We start from the raw sequence: 16,018 nt of genomic DNA on the forward strand, positions 1-16,018 counted from the left end.
CAGGAAGATTAGGAGAGCAGAAAGAACACTGTATTTCAGATGATCTGATCATGCAATAGAAAGTCCAAAAGAATCTACAAACAAGCTATTAGAAATGATAACTGGCCAGCGCCACGGCTCACTTGGCTAATCCTCTGCCTGCGGTGCCGGCACCCTGGGTTCTAGTCCCAGTTGGGGTGCCGGATTCTGTCCCGGTTGCCCCTCTTCCAGTCCAGCTCTCTGCTATGGCCTGGGAAGGCAGTGGAGGATGGCCCAAGTGCTTGGGTCCCGCACCCGCATGGGAGACCAGGAAGAAGCACCTGGCTCCTAGCTTCAGATCGGTGCAGTGTGCTGGCTGTAGCAGCCATTTGGGGGGTGAACCAACAGAAGGAAGACCTTTCTCTCTGTCTCTCTCTCTCACTAACTCTGCCTGTGGAAGGAAGGAAGGAAGGAAGGAAGGAAGGAAGGAAGGAAGGAAGGGTAACTGACTTTAGCAAAGTTGCAAGATAAAATATGCATAAATCAGGAAATAAAATATGCATAAATCAACTACATTTTTATGTACTAGCCAAACAAATTGGAAAATGAAATAAGACATTTTCACTTTTAATAACCTAAATACAAACATGTAAGAATTAATGAAATGAAAGCTATGCAAGACTTTTACATTGAAAATTTTAAAGCATCATGGATGGAAATTTTGAAAAGCTGAATAAATGAAAGGATATCCATATTCATGAGCTGACCGTGTGCTATTAAGACTTCATTTCTCTGGCTGGCGCCGCGGCTCAATAGGCTAATCCTCCACCTGCGGCGCCGGTACACTGGGTTCTAGTCCCGGTCAGGGCGCCGGATTCTGTCCCGGTTGCCCCTCTTCCAGGCCAGCTCTCTGCTGTGGCCCGGGAGTGCAGTGGAGGATGGCCCAAGTGGTTGGGCCCTGCACCCCATGGGAGACCAGGATAAGCACCTGGCTCCTGGGTTTGGATCAGCGCTGTGCGCCGGCCACAGCGCGCCATTGGAGGGTGAATCAACGGCAAAGGAAGACCTTTCTCTCTGTCTCTCTCTCTCTCACTGTCCACTCTGCCTGTCAAAAAAAGAAAAAAAAAAAAAAAGACTTCATTTCTCCCAAACCTATGCTAAAACTGAGTGCAACATCAATCAAAATTTTAACGCATTTTACTGGGGGAAAGTTGTCAAGCTGGCTCTCAAATTCATATTTGAGCCTAGTGCCACCAAAACAGCCTTGTCAACGCAAAACCAACCTGGGGACGTCACAGCACCTAGCTTGAAGACTTGCTATAAAGCTGTCATAACCCAAACAGCTTTTTGTTGGTGCAAATTTAGAAAAAATAGACAAACGGAATGGAGCAGACCAGTGGCTGTTTGACAAAGATGACACCAGGATTCAGTGGGGGGAAGAGGCTTTTAACATGGTGCCGGATCAGTCGGGTTTCCATGTTGGGGAAAAAAAAGAATTTGACCTTTATTGTATATGTTATGCAAAAATTCATTTTTCATGAATCACTGACCTACATAAGAAAGAAGAACATGTAACACCTAGAAGTAGACAGAGAATGTCGTTACAGTTTGGGGAGAGGCAAAGACTTCTTAATGGGACCCACAAAAACCAGAAGTAGATGGATAAAGTAGCCTTTATCAAAGTCAGGAACTTCGCTTCATTGAAAGATGCTCCGAGAAAGAAAAGGCAAGCCACAGAGTCAGAAATAACCTCTACCATGCCCTTGTCTGAACAAAGGTTTGCACACAGGTTGTATTTTTAGAGTCCTATAAATCAATTTTCAAAGATACATAATGCAATTTAAAAACGGATAAAAGACTCAGCCAGACACTTGACAAAAGGAAGCATCAGAATGGCCAGTACATTTCTGAAGATTTCCTCAGCATCAGTAGTACAGAAATGCAAATTAAACCCACGATGAGCTGCTCCTGCACACCCTGGAATGCCCACAGCTGCAATGGCTGATAATGCGCGTGTTAGCGAGGAGTGGAACAGCAAGAACTCTCTTATGTTACTCCGGAGAGTGGTAAAATGGTAAACCACCCCGGAAAAAATGCTTGGCAGATCCTCCTAAAGTTAACCACGTACCTACCCTTGAACTCAGCAACCCTCCTCCTGGGTATATATCCAGTAAAAAGGAGTCCATGTGTCCGACAAAAGACATTTACAAAATGTTGGTAGTGGCTTCATGTGAAATAGCCAAACAGGGGAACAATCCAAGTATCCATCAGTAGTAGAATAAACAAACAGTGATACATTCATTCAACAGGATGCTGCACAGCTGTGAAACATCCTTACGGATATGGTGCTGAGTAAAAGGGGTCAGATATAAATGAGCCCTTCATCGATGTGAAGTCCCAAACGGGCAAAACCGACCTATGGCCATAGGGGTTGGAGCAGTGCTTCCCTGGAGGGGCACTAACGGGGAGGGGGCTCGGCGGAGCCTTCTGGAAGCTGGAGGCTTCTGAACACGTGTGTGGGCACACAGGCGGAAGTCCACTGAGCTGTGCACACAAGGTACTTTATTCCATGTAAGTCATCCTTTCATAGGAAGATAATAAGATACCCTTTCCAAAAAAAGTAGGAGGAAAGGAAAGAAGGAAGACCAGGAGAGAATTGTGCAGATGGGGTGGTGGGGTGGGGGAGTGGGGGAGGCAGCAGGAGGCAGGGGCACCCGCCGAGAAGGCCTGGAGAGCTGGGCAACTGGCCAGGTGCAAGCGTGGCTGGAGGGCGGAGCACAAGGACCAGGGGCGGAGGTGGGAAGGGTGGGGAGCAGCAGACAGGGTTGGGGGAGGCAGCTTAGGACACTGATGGCCACTGTCGCTGCGGTCTCCCGGGATAGATTAATCCCCAAGGCCTTCTCAGAGGCCTGGCCCCAGCCACCCTGGAAGGGGCAGGGGCAGTGGGGTCCATGAGGATCGTGTGTGGGATCACGGGTGATCCCATCATCTGAAGATGAGTCCTGTCGGTCGCGTGCGTACCTTGTTCATTTGCATACTTGCAATAGCAGATCATATGATAAAGCCTGCTGTGATTCAGTTATTTTAAAATTGGGAGGTGAGTCTGCCTCCTCTTGGTTGCTCCTGGCCTGGAGGGGTCCTGGGGACTTTCTGTGCCCCCCCACCCCGGCCTTGCTCTCACTCCCTTTGCCCCAGGCTTGCTGTGCTGCAACATCCAACTCTCAGGGGCACCCCAACGACTCTGCTCGTGGACGGGGGCAGAGGTGCTGTCCCCTGTTGATGAGACACTGAGTCCCTGAGGGCCACAGGAAGGGGCTGCCCAACACCTATGCTGTCCCAGCCCATTCCCAGTTCACAGATGAGAAGACACAGGGCCTGAGAAACCGAGTGCTCATGTTGCATGGCTGGGGCAGGGTCTGTCTCAGCCTGTGACGGGCTGGGGTACAGTCCAGTCTGCTGGGGACGGGGGTCACCAGCCGCTGGCCAGGTGCGTGGGTCGTGGGTCTCACTCACCACTTCTGGCCTCCGATGTCGTGCTGCTGCACCGTGTAGCCGAAGAAGGCGCTCCTGGAGCCGGCGATGACCCGGGGCTTCCTGGTGTCCACGTTGAAGGTGTCTGTGAACCCTGGAGTGGCCACAGAGGGGAAGCGGGGTGTCAAGCTGGGGAGGTACAGGCCCCCGGGCTGTGCGAGGGCCCGCTGCAGGTGACCCGCCCCAGAGGGCCTCAGCCATGGGGACAGTAGCTTCCCCTGGATCCGAGAAGCCCCTGCATATTGTGGTTCACATGGTTTCTGCTTGAGCAAGTCCCCAGTCGGATGGGAGAGGCCCAGACCCTCCCCATAAACTGATGGGGGAGGCACAAAAACTACTCCTAGGAAGAGCCAGTTTCTGCCTGTCCTGGAGAGTCCTGGTCTCATGGAAGGAGAAGGCTCCCTTCCCCAACTCCTCACTCCTTCCTCCAGTCCTGCGTCCCCTAGCTTCTGTTGTTTCTTCTCCCCCCACCCCCCTTTCTCTCCCTCTTCCTCCCTTCTTTTGTCTCTGCCTGCTAAGGAATCAGGGAACTGGGCTCCCACCTCCTGCCCGAGCCTGGGGTCCTCGTGGCCCCGGGCGCCAGCCCTGCTGCCTGGCCATGTCCTTCTGCGCCTGTGTGCGAGGCTCTGTCTGGCTTTAGCAGGGACTGCCACTTAGCTGGGCAGCTACGGGTGAAGAGAAGTCCCATCCAGCCCTGGCCCCAAGAGTCGTCCCTGTGTGGCTAAGTCACGTGTCAATCAATCGATTCTTCCAGACGAATCCTGCGCTGAGCCAAGCGCTTTGCCCTTTGGGGAAATCACAAGAGATGACAACTCACACCTCTGTGGCCCTGTTGTCTGGGTGTGGCTGGTCCCCACTAGAACTCATGTTCAAGTTCAACTCCCACTGTCAGGGTGTTAGGAGGGGACTTTGAGAGATCTGTAGGTCATGGGGGCTGCACCTTCAGGAATGGAGTGATGTCTCTCTGGAGAGGCAGGGTCAGGACTGTCAAGACTGGATTAGGGGCTGGCACTGTGGTGTGGTGGTAGAGCTGCTGCCTGCGGTGCGACATCCTATATGGGCACTGGTTTGAGTCCCAGGTCTCTACTTCCGATCCAGCTCTCTGCGATGGCCTGAGAAAGCAGTAGAGGATGGCCCAGGTCCTTGGGACTCTGCACCCGTGTGGGAGACCTGGAAGAAACTCTTGGGCTTGGGATCAGCCCAGCTCTGGCCATTGCGGCCAGTTGGGGAGTAAACCAGTGGCTGGAGGATTTTCTCTCTCTCTCTCTCTGCCTCTATAACTCTGCCTTTCAAATAAATAATTTTTTTTTAATTTTTTTTTTATTTTTGACAGGCAGAGTGGACAGTGAGAGACAGAGACAGAGAGAAAGGTCTTCCTTTTGCCGTTGGTTTACCCTCCAGTGGCCGCCGCGGTAGCGCGCTGCGGCCGGCGCACCACGCTGATCCGATGGCAGGAGCCAGGTGTTTATCCTGGTCTCCCATGGGGTGCAGGGCCCAAGGGCTTGGGCCATCCTCCACTGCACTCCCTGGCCACAGCAGAGAGCTGGCCTGGAAGAGGGGCAACCGGGACAGGATCGGTGCCCCGACCGGGACTAGAACCTGGTGTGCCGGCGCCGCTAGGCGGAGGATTAGCCTATTGAGCCGCGGCGCTGGCCTCAATAATTTTTTTTTTTTTTAAAGACTGGATCAGCTCTTTAGGGAGGGAGCTGGTTCCCCTGGACTGATTCTGCAAAGTGGCCAGGAAAGCAAAGGTACAGCCAGTGTTTCACCTCTTCTGCACAGGCCCCTGCTGGCCACTCTCGCACACACTCCAGTCTGGCTGATCAGATCCCAGCACTGTGCTCGTGGACTCCAGAGTCATGAACTACACAAACCCCATTCTTCATAAAGCACTCAGAACAACAGAAAATGCACTGAGATGGCCACGTGGGGTTTCTCGGCGTCCTCACACCAGCCACCCTCTGCCCTCATGGGACCTGGAGGGGATGGGCCAGCACCGCCTACACGCAGCAGAAGCACTTGACCCAGCACCAGAGCGGTCCAGAGGTGTGTCCAGGGGTGGCCTGTGTTCAGGGGCAGCGTCAGAACCAGGACTCTGTGACTGCTTCCTCCCCAGGGCCTTTGCCAGCCTATGTCCAAGCAAGCCTCTGCCTGGCTGTCACCACTGACAGGACCAGCAAATGTAGGGTGCAAGGGACGGATGGGGTGGGATCCCGCCAGGAGCCGAAACTTTAGATCAGTGAGACTCAATCAGCAGGACATCATTGTCACCACGGTGCCCTTGTTCCTGTGTAGGTCGCTGTCTGTGCCTCAAAGAACAGTCACAGGCGTGTTCTCAGGGAGACCTGATGTGCCATCTCACGTACTCACGCCAGTTAATCATTAGTGCTGCCTGGAGCGTCGAGTTAAGGACGATGCTGGGTCGGGGGCAAGAGTGTGACTGATGAGCAGTACCTGCTGCAGGTGCGGGAGGGGCCCATGGCAGCAAGTGACACGGACGTGAACTTGGTGCCATGGCCTTGGAGTAGGGTGGGAGGAAAAGCACGTTGGCTGCTTTGTGCCTCGCTTTCCATCCCATCCCACGAATGGGCTTCCCAGGCTGGTAGGCCGCAGGCAGTCGCGGGGAAGAGGACTGTGGTCTGGTGAGCCCAGGGGATGAAGAACACAGGCCCTGGCCAGTGGGGAGCAGGGAGGGACAGCAGTGTAACCCATGCAGGTGTGGGAGGCCAGTGTCTCACAGAGCGGTCACAGACATGGAGTTGTGGTGGCAGAGCGAGACCTGACTCTAAGTATGTCTGAGAAGCAGCACATATGTGTAGCTGCGTGTGTGCACATGCCCAAACTCAGCTGTGTGTGTGTACACACACACACCTGTATGTGCATACACACACGCCTGTATGCACACACACACGCCATGCCCTTGAACACACGTGCACAAGCCATGCACATTTCCTGCATGGACAACCCTTTCTCTGGCTCCCTGGTGCCCCCTGGGAACCAGGCTCCCCCTTCCTGCACAGGACCCCAGTATGGGCGGAGGTGCTGGGCAGGAGCGCCTGTTCTGGCTGTCAGAGTCCAGAACAGCTAGTACCTCCCAGCCTTGCAGAAGGGTGAGGGCCATGAAGGTGACTCTGAAGCGTGCCCTGGGCCCTTCTCCACCTGGTGCCCTCTGTCAGCGTTTCTTGTGTGACCACAGCCAGAGGAACCCTTCCCAGGTGCCCAAGCCCCGCCCTCCTCAGCTCTGCGCCCTCCTCTGGTTGTCTCTTTTCCACACACAGGCTGAGCCTGGGGCCCCAGGTGACAGCTCCCTGGTTCCTCTGCCCACCCTCTGCTGCGGCCACACTGCCAGCCCCCTGCTGCCAGTCCCATTCTCTGCTCAGCACCTGCGCCCTGGCTCCCCCCTCCACCTGCCGTGCCCTTCCTCCTCTCCCCGCCAGGCTCCTCCCTCCTGTCCCCAGGCTTCCTCCTTCCACGCCATCCCCGGCTCTGACAGCCCTCGCGGCACTCATCACACAGCTGAGGTTCTGCAATAGTCTCCGGTTCCCTAGGTGCCGTGAGTGGTTGAGTTGTTGGAGGCGGGGACCCCGATCTGGCCTGAGCACCCCTTCTTCCTCAGCGAGAACCTATTGAGGCGCTGCTCAGGGGCTCTGAGTGCTTACTTCATGTGATCAATCACAGCTCACCCCAGCCCTTGGAGATGGGTCCCATCCGACCTTTGGGACTTTAAGTAGATGGCTTTAAATCTGATTGGCTGAGAATGATAAGATCCCATGCTGGAGGGTGCCGGCTGCCGTGACCCTCAGAGATGCCAGCCTTCCCTTAGAGGACACACTGAGGCCAGGGAATCTCAACAGAGAAGAAGGTCCCCCTCTTACCCTCGGGTCCTGCCTCCTCTGCCTTTGGGTTCCTGCTGGGAAAGCAGGTGACCAGGCAGACTCCTGTGGCCCAGTGAGGTGCCCTCTGGCTAGGACTGGCGTTGCCTCCCAAGTTCCTCTCTCTGACCTCAGCCCTGCCCCCAGCTCCCCGGACCTCTCTGAGGGTGCATGGTTTTCACATGGGGGCAACAGGCTCTTTGCAGAGATGTGTGACCGCCTTACCAGCCAAGCACAGCCAAGTTGTTTGTGATTGGGATCAACAGGGATTGCAGGAACACTGGGAACTGGCACTTCTCTACCCTGGGTAGTGATGACAGTGGCAGGAGTGGGGAGGAGGAGGGAGGGACCCGTGATTGCTGGGCTGTCTGCCTTGGTCTGTGGCCAGCGTTACACCAGCCACTGCTGCCTTTCTCAGTCTCACCTGCTTTTTAGAAAGCACCAGTCGGTCCTGTGATGGCACCGGAGTCACGACATTCAACCTGAGCGTCACGTGGCACTCACAGGGCTCCAACCACTGCCAGTCAAGGTGGAGGCTGGCGCCTCGGCCTCGGGGGGCAGTCACAGTCCCCAGAGCCGAGGGGCGTGGCCCAGCTCCTGCCTACAGCTCAGTGGCTGCGTGGGGAGTGTTCTCACAGGCTGGGGAGAGTCTGCCAGTGTCCACACGTGCCATTCCCCTTCTGCCCCCTCCTCCTCCTCCAGGGATCCTGGGAAAAATTCCAAGACCTTCCGTGAGGTCTCTAGCTTCATCTTGTGCGAGTTTTTCTCTGGTTCCTTGCAACCCAGTCACCACTAACCCCTTTCTGCTGCCACACACATCTTGCTTCCTCCACCTCTGGGCCTTTGCACAAGCCCGGTCCTCTGGGGAGCTTCTGGTCCCCTTCAAATCTCAGCACAAACGTCACAGCCTCCCCTCGCCTCACCTGGAAGCGGCTTGCCTGACACCTGGACCCCATCAGGTCTTGCTCAGAGATCTGATCACCCCGAACCTCACTGATGGGTGCCTGGCCACACCTCCCTTTCACATCACAACCACTAGCTGTCCTCCATGGGTGTGATCTTGTGGTGACACCTGTCTCGCCCGTCAGCACCACGGCTCCACGAGAGCAGGATGGGGTCTGCTTACTGCTCATCGCTGGCTGCAGTGCTGGCTCAGGGCACTCCCAGGATACTGGAGAGGGGTGGGCGGGACCACAAGACAGCATGGAGACCACCCCCGCCACACACACACACACACACACACACACACCAGCTCCACGGAGTAAGTGTGCATTGCAGCCAGAACGCCTTGCTTGTTAGTGAAGGGAGGACCGCTGTGGGCGGGGGTGGGCAGGAACTTTCTGGAAGTGTGCACCTGGCCTTGAACGGTGATGTGTAGGACCAGGGGAGGCCACCCACCCTGAGGTGGCAAGCAGGCTTTCCTGGTGTGACCGTGCAGCCAGGCAGGGGGAAGCCTAGCTCCTCCCACTCTCCTGCTAGGCTCCTGGAGGGGTGGCCTGGCCTGGAGACAGCGCAGGAGGGCGTGGCTGGAGGCGCCAGCGTTCCTTCACCAAGCGGGTGGCCCTCGCTGGTTCTCAGTTTACCCATCTATAAAATGGAATCATAATAGCGCTGGCTCTTGGTATGCACAGGGGACTGATTCCAGGACCCTCCCCATTGTGGATATCAAAATTCTTGGACCCTTGGGAGACTGGTTCCAGGATCCATCATGGAAACTGAAATCTGCCGACGCCGGAGTCCCTGGCATTGAAGGCGAATATTTGGGTAGAAGCTGCACACATTAAATCGCTACCTATAATACCTGACACAATGTAACTGCTCCGTAACTAGCTCTGACACTACATTGTTCAGTGTGTAAGACAAGACAAAGGCTGTCCATGTTCTTCACTTTCGATTTTTGAGTATTTTGGATCCACAGCTGCTTGAATCTGTGGTTGTAGAATGAGCAGGTGCCAGGAAGGATGACAGCTCCCTCCCAGGGTGGCCAGCAGGACCGGATGGCAGGGCCTGGCCCGGAGAAGGCACCCAGTAAACCTCAGCGGAACTGAGCTGAATCAAGGTTCCCTGTTCTCGGAGCTGCCTCAGTGCCTTTGCCCGTGCTGGTTGCTGTGCCTGGTCCAGCTCTGATGATGGACACCTCTGCTGCAAGGAAGTCCCTCCCCAGGGGCTGCCTGGCTGCTCATTTCTTCTGTTGCTGTCTGCCTAGGGTTGCACCTGTTTCCCATCTGCCTTGTTCTCTTCGGAAGACAACACCTACAATCAGTGTTTCGTCTTTGCCCCGTGTTCAGAAGTTGCTGAGACTCGCCTGCTGGGCTTCTCGCTGTCTGAGAACTTTTTGTCCAGCCAATACCTGCTGGCTGCTTCCCGCCTGAGTTTCCCAAGTCCCCTACCACTTAGATCACACATACAGAAATAATAGCGTGTGTGTGCCAAGCTCGCTTCTCAATTGACAAAAACCCTTACCATCACCTTTAGACGTAAATATCTTAATATTCTCATCTCACAGGTGATAACGCTGTGGGACAAAGGTCAGCAGGTGGCCAGGTCACCCATCTGACATGCGAGACCTCATCCATGTTGTGTCACCTGGTTGCTTCTCAGAACCCTGCTCTCTTTAGTTCCTTTTTATAGCTTATTTGTGGTGCCGGCGCTGTAAAGCCACCACCTGCAGTGCCAGCATTCCATATGGGCGCCAGTTCGAGTCCTGGCTGCTCTACTTCCGATCCAGCTCTCTGCTGTGGCCTGGGAAAGCAGTGGAGGATGGCCCAAGTCCTTGGGCCCTGCACCACATGGGAGACCTGGAAGAAGCTCCTGGCTCCTGGCTTTGGATTGTTGCAGCCATTTGGGGAGTGAATCAGCAGATGGAGGACCTCTCTCTCTCTCTCTCTCTCTCTCTGCCTCTCTGTAAATCTGCTTTTCAAATAAATAAATAACTAATTTAAAAAACAAAGTTTATTTGTATTTATTAGACAGAATGAGAATGAGAAGGTGTGAGACAGAGAGAGAGAGCCACTGGTTCACTCCCCAAATGCCTGCAACAGCCAGTTCTGGGCCAGGCAGACACCTGGGGCTAGGAACTCCATTCGGGTCTCCCATGTGGGTGGCAGGGACCCAAGTATCTGAGCCATCCTCCGCTGCCTCCCAGGGTGCACATGAGCAGGACGCTGGATGGAAAGTGGGCGCGGGGCTCGATCCCATGCCCTCGGCGATGAAGTGCGGGCACCCTGAGCGGGCTTCACTCTATGCCACCATACCCACCTTTCTCCTCGGCTCCTCCACCCTCACTGGAGGGCTCTCCCCCAGGCTAATCCCCCTCTAGCTGCATCTTCTCCTTCAAAACTCTCCATCCTGCATCCCCACACCTCAGATCCTGTTGACTAGAGAACTGATTGGTGAATTCCTGATGGCAACAGACTGGACACGAGAGACCAGGTCTCCAGGAAGGATGGAGCCAGGGCGCTGAGGGTGCTGGCCCGGACTTGAGCTGAGGGTGGGAAGAGGAAGGCGCTGGGGAGAGCCCGGGAGCGAGCATCCCTTGCAGCCTTCCTGCTGCCAGTGTCCTGGCCCCAGCTCGCTCCCTGGACTCCACCTGATGCCGCAGCTGCACCTGCGCGGGCAGGAGCTCCCATTTTTCCTGGGTGGCACTGGGGGAGGGGGCCTGGAATCAGCACCAGTTCTCTGGCATTTTTTCCTTCACCCCTCCCCCCCAACATTTCTTCAAAAAATTTTTTTTTATTTACTTCATTTGAGAGGCAGAGAGAGAGAGAGAGAGAGCGCTCCCACATGCTGGTTTACTCCTTAAATGCCCTCACTGGCCAGGGTTGGGCTGAGGCTGAAGCAGGTAGCCAGGAAGCCCACCCAGGTCTCCCATGTAGGTGGCAGGAACCCAGTGAATCGGACTGTCACCTGCTGCCACCCAGGGTGCACAGTAGCAGGAAGCTGGCTTCAGGAGCCAAGCCAGGACTTGGACCCAGGCCCTCCACTGTGGGAGGCAGCTGTCCCCAGCAGCGTCTTAGCTGCGGCACTAACTGTTCTCCCTAACCTCTGGTCTCCAGGGGCTACGGTGGCGGGGGAAGGGCCAGCAGCACGCTTGTCCGTCTCAGCTTTGTCACGAACCGGGTCGCGTGTCCATGCAGAGTCGCTGAGCCCTCAGGGCTGGGGCTTCCCCTCCTCCACCCTGGCACACATCAGGCAGGCTCCCCTGGGCCAACCCCAGCTGACTTCCAGTTGTGGACCCGCGAGCAAGTGTCCGAGGAGTGTGGAGTGTGGAGTGGGAGGCCAGGCTGCATGTAGCAATTGCACACTCGTTTCGGTGGGCCGGAGCCAGGTCCCTTCAGGAAGGGAAAGCTCCGGGCATGGATGACAAGAGTTTGTGTCCCTGTGCCAATGGCAAAGGTTCAAGCAAATCGGCCTCCAGGGCACGGCGTCACCCATGCTGGCGCCTTGGAGACTTGGCTGCAGCGCCCCGCCCCTGGCTATGGCTTCTGGACACACCCAGGGGTTAGAAAGACGGAGGCCTTGGTGGGAGTCCAGGCGATGTGGTCACCTTTCCACGGAAGCCCAGCAGAGCCCCAGAGCGCTCGGGGCAAGTGGGCTGGGCGCCAGCACCGTCCCGGTCACACTCCTCATTCAAAACAGCTGACCCCAGCCTGGGTGCACTGCTTCCTTGGGACCATGTCACGCCTGTGTGGTCTTGAACTGAGCCAGGCTGTACTCCTCCTGGGATCTGCTAGGAATGAGAGCGACGGCGGTGTGGGTGGGGAGAGAACGGCTGGAGTGTCCGATGCTGAGGTCAAAGGCCACAGCCTGGACCCCTAACTTTAGCACAGCTGGTGCAAGGGCTCAGAGATGGGGACCTGGGATGAGAACACCTGCCTCCTGAGAGCTCAGGCTGCTCTGGTTTCTCCTTTGGGATCTGCCTGTGTGACCTTGAACCAGATCTTGTGCCCTCAGAGGCCTCCCGAGGGGAATTATCTCACTGGGGAAGCAGCAGGCCCGCAGCCTGGCAGCCAGGGGTTCTGAGCACGTGTCTCAGGGTTGCCCTGAGGCCTGGCCTGCAGGGGTTGCATTTGGCCAGTGCGTCCGCTGTCCCAGGAGCAGAGCCCTGGATCCCGGCACTGGCACGGCCGACCACTGGGGGCTGGATGGTTTCCAGGTTTTGGGTTAGCGGAGTCCTCGAGCCTTGGCTGGCTCCCTAGAAACGGTCGGGAAGGTGCTCCCTGGGGCGATGAACCTGACCTTCACCCAGGATGGCCAGGAGGCCAGGGGACCTCCTGGTAGAAGTATTCTCGTGGCAGTGGGAACCCTAGACAGCAGCCGCAGGCCGGGCACGCACAGCCACCCTGCAGATGGTTCAGGTCTGAAGCAGGCAAGTGGCTCCTCCGGATTCCCCTCCGCTTCTGCTCTGTCAGTCCTGCAGGTTCTGCCTCATCCCCGCCCCCCATGCGTCCACCCTGCCCCGCCTCCTTTGGGACCACTCAGACCAAGCAGGAGTCTCAGCCCACCGCCGAGTTCTTCATAGCTGGAGTGATCTGAGAACCATGTCAGTCAGGGCTGCTGCTTTGCGGTTCCGAGCCCCCTGGAGTCCCCCATGGAATGACAAGAGATTCCAGACCCTTCCCCGGGGGCCCCCCAGGCCCCGCAGGCCCTGCCTTCTCCAGGTTCTTGGAGCACACCCAGCTCTTTCCCACCGTGGCATCCTTGCACCTGCTGCTCCCTTGGCCCGGGACATTCTTGCCCAAGGTCCTTGCTCAGCTGCTCCCTCTCAGGCTCCAGTTCTGTCGGCTCGGCCCATGCTAGGAAGAACCAACCTCCTGGCATCTCCTTTATGCCTTTCAGAAGGAAAGGTGACCACAGGGGGCTCCCAGCGCCGTCTGCTTGCTTGGGGGCTGTGTGCTCTCGCACCAGAGTTTACCAGCCGCAGGGCCAGGAGCGGGGGCTGCTGGCGCCTGCTCCCCAGAGCTGACGGATGGTGCACCGGCCTCATTCAGCGATGTCATTTTGCGAGCTTGACCTTGACCACAGCAGGAGGATTTACACCAGGGTCCTTGGCCGATGGCACGAACAACAATGGAAAGAAGTCTTTGCACACTACCCCAAGAGAAGAAGTTGGTGTTAACCATTCTCCAGCAGCACCCTGGAAGGGACCGGATCCGCCTCCCTGCTTTATCTGTAGCGTCTGGAGCGAGGCCTAGCACCCCGTTAGCATATCTGAGCGTTTGTGGAAGGGAAACACGCAGGTCTCTAGGACCTTGCCCTGCTGATGAGGGGCTGCCAGCGTCCGCGATCTCAGAGCCTTGGGGAGGGAAGGCACCGACGGTGTTGAGTTCGGCTTCAGGAGCCCTAGTTCTGATCCCAGCATGCCTTCTAACTTGCTTTGTGCCTCTGGGCCAGTTCTTTCTTCTTCCTATCCCTCATCTGTAAAAGACAAACACTGGACTAGATGCCCTACATCCCTGTGTTGGATTTAAAGAACTCTGTAGGCACACACCTCTGCCGTTTTCCTCCCCCTCCCCCTCCCCCTGGGGTCACAGCACTCCACAAGTACACAGGCCGTTGTTTACACTGGAGTTGGTGGAGGCTATGCAGTGCACAGCCTGTGCAGCTGTACGTGGCGGCCCTGCCCTCTCTGACCCTGGCCACAGGCCTTTTCAAAGAGAGCCAACTTGGACAGTGAGTCCCTCCCTTTCCAAACATAGTAACCGGCTCCAGGGGCTCAGACAGTTTGGCTTTGATTTGCCAACTCCCAAGCTTGTGTCCTGCTTGTCATGGGTGTGTGGCTCCACGGCCCCATGCATCCGGGATTAGCCCCAGCCCAGGGAGTGTTTGGGTAAAGTTAAGAGCAAGACAAGGCTCAGAATATGCAATTTGTGGCAGGGCTTCCCCCCGGAGGAGAGGAAGTAGGGTAATGAGGACCCAGAGGATCGCTCGGCGAGGCTACTCCTGCGACTGAGTGTAAACTAAGAAAAAACATACAGGGCGCTTCCCTCGCAGGCCAGCAGGGCCCGCCCAGCAGTGCAGCCACCCACGCCCTTCTGCAAAGTCCTCTGGCTGCGCAGAGCTTAGCGCAGATCCACCAGATGCCAGCAGCTAGGCTCGGTGGGAGCGGGGATGCTGGGGAGGGGTGGGTTTTGATCCCCTGGGGGTTATGCAGAGGTTCTTCCGGATTTCATGTTAGGCTGGGTTTTGCTGGTTGCAAAACCATCTCAGATGTCCACTGTTGCTTTCGGGTTCCGTGACTCAAGGTTTCAGCATCCATCTGCCTTTACTGCACACTGAGGGACTGCCTTGCGAGGTGGTGAGCTCCCTGTCTTGGGGCAGTTGCAAGCCCCGGATGGCCGTTTGACCTGGGATGTTCACGCTGTCAAGGACCCTCGCAGGCAAGTGCGTGGTGCTGAGGCCTCTGGGGGTGGGCCCGAAGCCCAGAACGGCTCATGAAGTGGTGACAAGGAAAGGCCACCCTCGCAATGGATCCACTCATGCGCCGGAGCAAACTGTTACAATAACGCAACTGTCAACTTCCCGTCACATGTAGCTTTGCAGTCAGATTCGGGGCTCTATTTCTGGAAGTTTTCATCAAGGCCCCTAAAGACTATTAGAAGCACAAAAGCCAGGCTGCCGGGGGTGGGGTGTAGTGGGCTAAGCCTCTGCCTGCAGCGCCGGCATCTCCTGTGGGCACTGGTTCGAGTCTTGGCTGCTCCACTTCCAATCCAGCTCCCTGCTAACGTGCCTGGGAAAGCAGTGGAATTTGGGTGTGTGTGTCGGAGGCAGGACAGATGGTGCCAGGTTACACTGAAGAAGGGACAGGAACAGGAAGGCGGCAAATGGCGCTCACGGCCCCAGGGTCCGGGCGGCCCCGTGAGCAGTGGCTGTATCATGTTGGTCAGACAAAGCAAAGAAGCCCATAAGTCTGTGCTCTCGCTCTCATTCCGCAGCAGCTGAGTGACCTCGGGCAGGCCACTTGACCCCTCAGGACCACAGTCTCTGGAGTCGGAGTGCTGGGGTTCCAATCATAGTCTGTGGCTCTGTCACCCAGGGCCATCATGGCTAAGGCCTGTCACATGTGCACTGGCCACGAATCCTTTGCTGGTGGCACTTTTCCAGCACCTCATCCCCGCCAGCCACTGCGTCTGGGACCAGGCGGTGTCAGCTGTGGCCGGGTGGCATTCCTCCCTTTCCATCCCCTGGCCCTGTGACACCCGTCATTCACTCCACACTGGACTTTGATCCATGCATCTAGACACGTCCCGCCACGCCTCCCTAGGAGAGGAGGTTGCACACTGAGGAAGGGGCGGGGCTGCCTCCAGGACCCAGGCTCACGCGCAGGCTGCCCAGCTGAGCCACCGGAACAGGTTCTGGGCTTTGCGGTTCCCAGAGGCCGCGCCATGGCCTGGGGTCTCTATTCAGCCCCCACCTTCTTCTCTGGACACCCCCGGCTCCCTCTGGGCCCTGCAGGACCTGGCCACATTCTGCCGAGGGTGGGTGATGTCGGAGCCACTTCCCTTAGTGGGGGGAATGAGAGACGTCTGCTTCCCTTGGTCCTTGCTGGGTCAAAACAAGGTCTCTCCGTGTCTCCTTGTGTTCTCTGAGCCACAGGAAACCCGGGGCCTGCTGGGAGCCAACTTGCCCCTTTCTGAGGCCCCCTCCCTGCAGCTGCC

At 56.7% G+C, this 16,018-nt stretch overlaps 1 protein-coding gene across 1 annotated transcript in view; it reads right to left on the bottom strand.

Moving 5' to 3' along the window:
- ITGA11 (integrin subunit alpha 11) overlaps positions 1-16,018 on the bottom strand; it is a 106,531-nt gene that overhangs the window by 80,139 nt on the left and 10,374 nt on the right. Inside the window, exon 2 of the mRNA XM_062206210.1 lies at positions 3,472-3,583. Within this exon, the coding sequence (XP_062062194.1) occupies positions 3,472-3,583 (112 nt within the window). The remainder of the gene's footprint in view (positions 1-3,471; positions 3,584-16,018) is intronic.

Source organism: Lepus europaeus, chromosome 11 (genome assembly GCF_033115175.1).
Source record: "Lepus europaeus isolate LE1 chromosome 11, mLepTim1.pri, whole genome shotgun sequence".
Classification (NCBI taxonomy): Eukaryota; Metazoa; Chordata; class Mammalia; order Lagomorpha; family Leporidae; genus Lepus; species Lepus europaeus.